At 36.3% G+C, this 2,889-nt stretch overlaps 1 protein-coding gene across 1 annotated transcript; it reads left to right on the forward strand.

The window, feature by feature from the left end:
- The first annotated feature begins 361 nt into the window (after positions 1–361).
- On the forward strand, positions 362–2,435 carry LOC106333991 (mediator of RNA polymerase II transcription subunit 14). Its single transcript, XM_013772363.1, has 3 exons — positions 362–640; positions 1,275–1,466; positions 2,069–2,435. The coding sequence occupies exons 1-3, from the start codon at positions 602–604 to the stop codon at positions 2,147–2,149; spliced, it is 312 nt and encodes a 103-aa protein (XP_013627817.1). The 5' UTR covers positions 362–601; the 3' UTR covers positions 2,150–2,435.
- Positions 2,436–2,889: the final 454 nt, after the last annotated feature.

The raw sequence follows: 2,889 nt of genomic DNA on the forward strand, positions 1-2,889 counted from the left end.
AACAAATAAAATGATAAAAACTAAAAGATAATAATTAAAAAAAAAATAAATCAATATATTTTAAAAAGGACTGACACATGTCAGTTACGAGACATGTTTTAGCTATTTATTATGAGTTTAGGTATGCAATTCAAATTCTTATTTAGTTTAGGAATGTTTTGGCACATAAATATTGTTTGGGTATGTATTTTTCCTTAACTTCGTAGTGTTGGCATGAAAAAGCCGTTTTCGCCCAATAGCAACGTACAGTTACTTCCTGCTTACGTGGACAGACAGGGGACCCACATAAAAACATATTTTCTTTTCTCACTCTCTCTCCCTTGTCCGAATCAAAATCCGGTGATTGGAATCGGAGGGAATAAAAAACCCTGATTTTGAAATCGTACGATCTCCCAAGTTTTCTGAATCGGACCGGTGGCGATTTTTACGTCCGCGATGGCGGAGCTAGGGCAACAGACGGTGGATTTCTCCGCTCTGGTTGGCCGCGGATGAATCGTTCATTTCGCTCAAGGAGCTCGTGGAAAAGGCCAAGTCTCCGGAGCTTTCTGATACTGATAAGAAGATTATCCTCTTGAAATATATCGTTAAGACTCAGCAGCGGATGCTTCGGCTCAATGCGCTCGCCAAGTGGTGTAGACAGGTTTGTTTTTCTTTCTCTCCTTTTTGTTAAAGTTTTTGTTTTTAACGGTTTGGGGGTTTGTGGGTTCGTTATTTAAAGTTCGAAGCTTTGTTGAATTGGAGATCAGACATGGGTTTTTGAGGTTGTGTCGTGGGATAATTTAAGGACTGGGAATGAAACTGGTGTGTTACTTTGATGGGGTTTTGTTGTTTGGGTTACACTCCATGTGAAATTGAAAGCTACATTTGTTGTTTGGTTACACTACTTTATCTTTTCATGCTTCCCGTGATATTTTAGTTCGGTTGATGTGGATATATAGTGTTACTTTCGTTTTGCTTACTCAGTAGAAAAAGATGAGCACTTTGCCTTGTGTTAAGTTCAGTTTCTCTATAATCACCATCAATGCACTGTTAAGGATACGGATTGGTACATAGAAGCAGGTCATTTGTCAGCATTGGTGCATCTGGTTAGAGAAACTCTTAAACTATCTTTACTCTCTGTAGTCTCTACTTTTTTTTAGTAGATTAGTTTTGTTTTGGTGTTTTGTTGTTCTTGATAATAAGTTTATTGATGCTTGCTTGTGTGGAGTGTGCACTATCTTTAAGGAGTAAGTGATCATAAATTTATTAAGCTGCTAATTCACCTTTGGCTACAGGTTCCTCTAATAAACTCCTGCCAAGACCTCGGAAGCTCATTATCATCTCACGACATATGCTTCACACAAGCTGCGGATTCACTCTTCTTCATGCACGAAGGTCTACAGAAAGAGCTTTTGAGGAGTGCTCGTGTTTGTCGAGGTCCTAGTGATGTCTTCCTTCAGGCCTTCCTTGATGAGCCTAGTACTGAGGTAAAAAAAAAAAAGAGTTAGTTTTTAGCTTGCTAGTGTTTTCATGGCTTCATGCTATAGAGCAGGAGATTGCACATTAACTGGAAGTTTAAATTTCAGAGATGGTGGAACTTAGATTTCGATAATTTATACTTGTTTTGACACAATTCTAGTTGTCATAAGTAGGCCTGCGGTTTATAACCAAACTCGCCCAACCGAACCGAAATTTCAGTTTCTTAGGTTCATTTTGGCAGGTTTGTAAAAATATTTGGGTAATCGGCTAGTTCGGTTTTCAAAAATTTTTAATCAAATTTCGGAACGAGTTAATCGAATTAACCAAAATTCAAACCGAACTAATCGAAATTAACTAAATTTTTAACCGAAATATAATCGGAACCAAAAACTTTGTTTAGTTTCGGTAAAAGTTTTAAAAACCAAACTAGCAAATAGCGAACCAAACCGAAATTTTTCCGTTTAATTCGGCGAGATTTTGGTCGAAAATTCTGAACTACCCCAACCCGCGCGCATGCCTAGTCATAAGTATAAAATTTTCTGCAATGCTCAGGCCATATGTCTATTGCTATTGGTGTTCTCAATATCTAATTGGATCATCCTTCTTTTAGGGAGGTGACATGGTAGGTTCTGAGGAACAAGTGGAGCCAGAGGTCTTACGTGTCGAGCCTATGGATCTTCAGCTACTCTAGGCACGGCACTGTTTAACAGACTAGGAATAAAAGATTTAGAGAGAAACTTACGTTGAGCGCGATCTTCTGAACCTTTGGGAGCTCAGAACCAGATTGGTTGTCTTCAATGAAGATCGTCAAGCTAGAAAATCAAGTAGATAAAAGGTTAGGTCGAGCAAGCATAATATAACACAGAACATGGTAGAGAATCTTTACCTGCGAACGTTCTGAAACTTAACATATTTAAGGACAGCAGATTTTCCCTGTAAATGAATTGCAACAGTTACTAAATGAATAAAAAGTTAGAGTTCTCACCTTAAAGGTTTTCTTCAGTTAGTTCAGCTGTGTCACTTGGAGGAAAATCATTGACATAACTGTATTTAGCAGGTTACAATATGATTAACCCAATAAGAATTTGAAAAGAATTCCAATATGTATTAGGCGTATAAAATTAAAAAATATTAGAAGCCCAATATAATATATGGCCTGCCCGGTTCTTATTGGACTCTCAAATTTTTGATAAAAAACAAAAACAAAATGACTTGTTATTAAACTCAAAGCAAAATTTATCAGAACTCTTTTTTTTTTTTAATGAAAATCATAGTATATTTACTATTTTATGATTCTAAATTCTTAACTAAATTAAGTGATACTAAATTCAAGTGATTTGCACATTACATGAGGGGTATGCAAACACATATTATTAGGGATATATAAATATACGTTAATGTAATCCCAAAAGCTAAAACTAGCTATACTGA

This window comes from Brassica oleracea, chromosome C3 (assembly GCF_000695525.1).
Source record: "Brassica oleracea var. oleracea cultivar TO1000 chromosome C3, BOL, whole genome shotgun sequence".
In the NCBI taxonomy this organism is placed as follows: domain Eukaryota; kingdom Viridiplantae; phylum Streptophyta; class Magnoliopsida; order Brassicales; family Brassicaceae; genus Brassica; species Brassica oleracea.

Coding starts and splice junctions, on each gene's coding strand:
- LOC106333991 (XM_013772363.1), top strand. CDS start 602: ATGCTTCGGCTCAATGCGCTCGCCAAGTGGTGTAGACAG. Junction 641..1,274: donor TCGCCAAGTGGTGTAGACAG/GTTTGTTTTTCT, acceptor CTTTGGCTACAG/GTTCCTCTAATAAACTCCTG. Junction 1,467..2,068: donor TTGATGAGCCTAGTACTGAG/GTAAAAAAAAAA, acceptor TCCTTCTTTTAG/GGAGGTGACATGGTAGGTTC.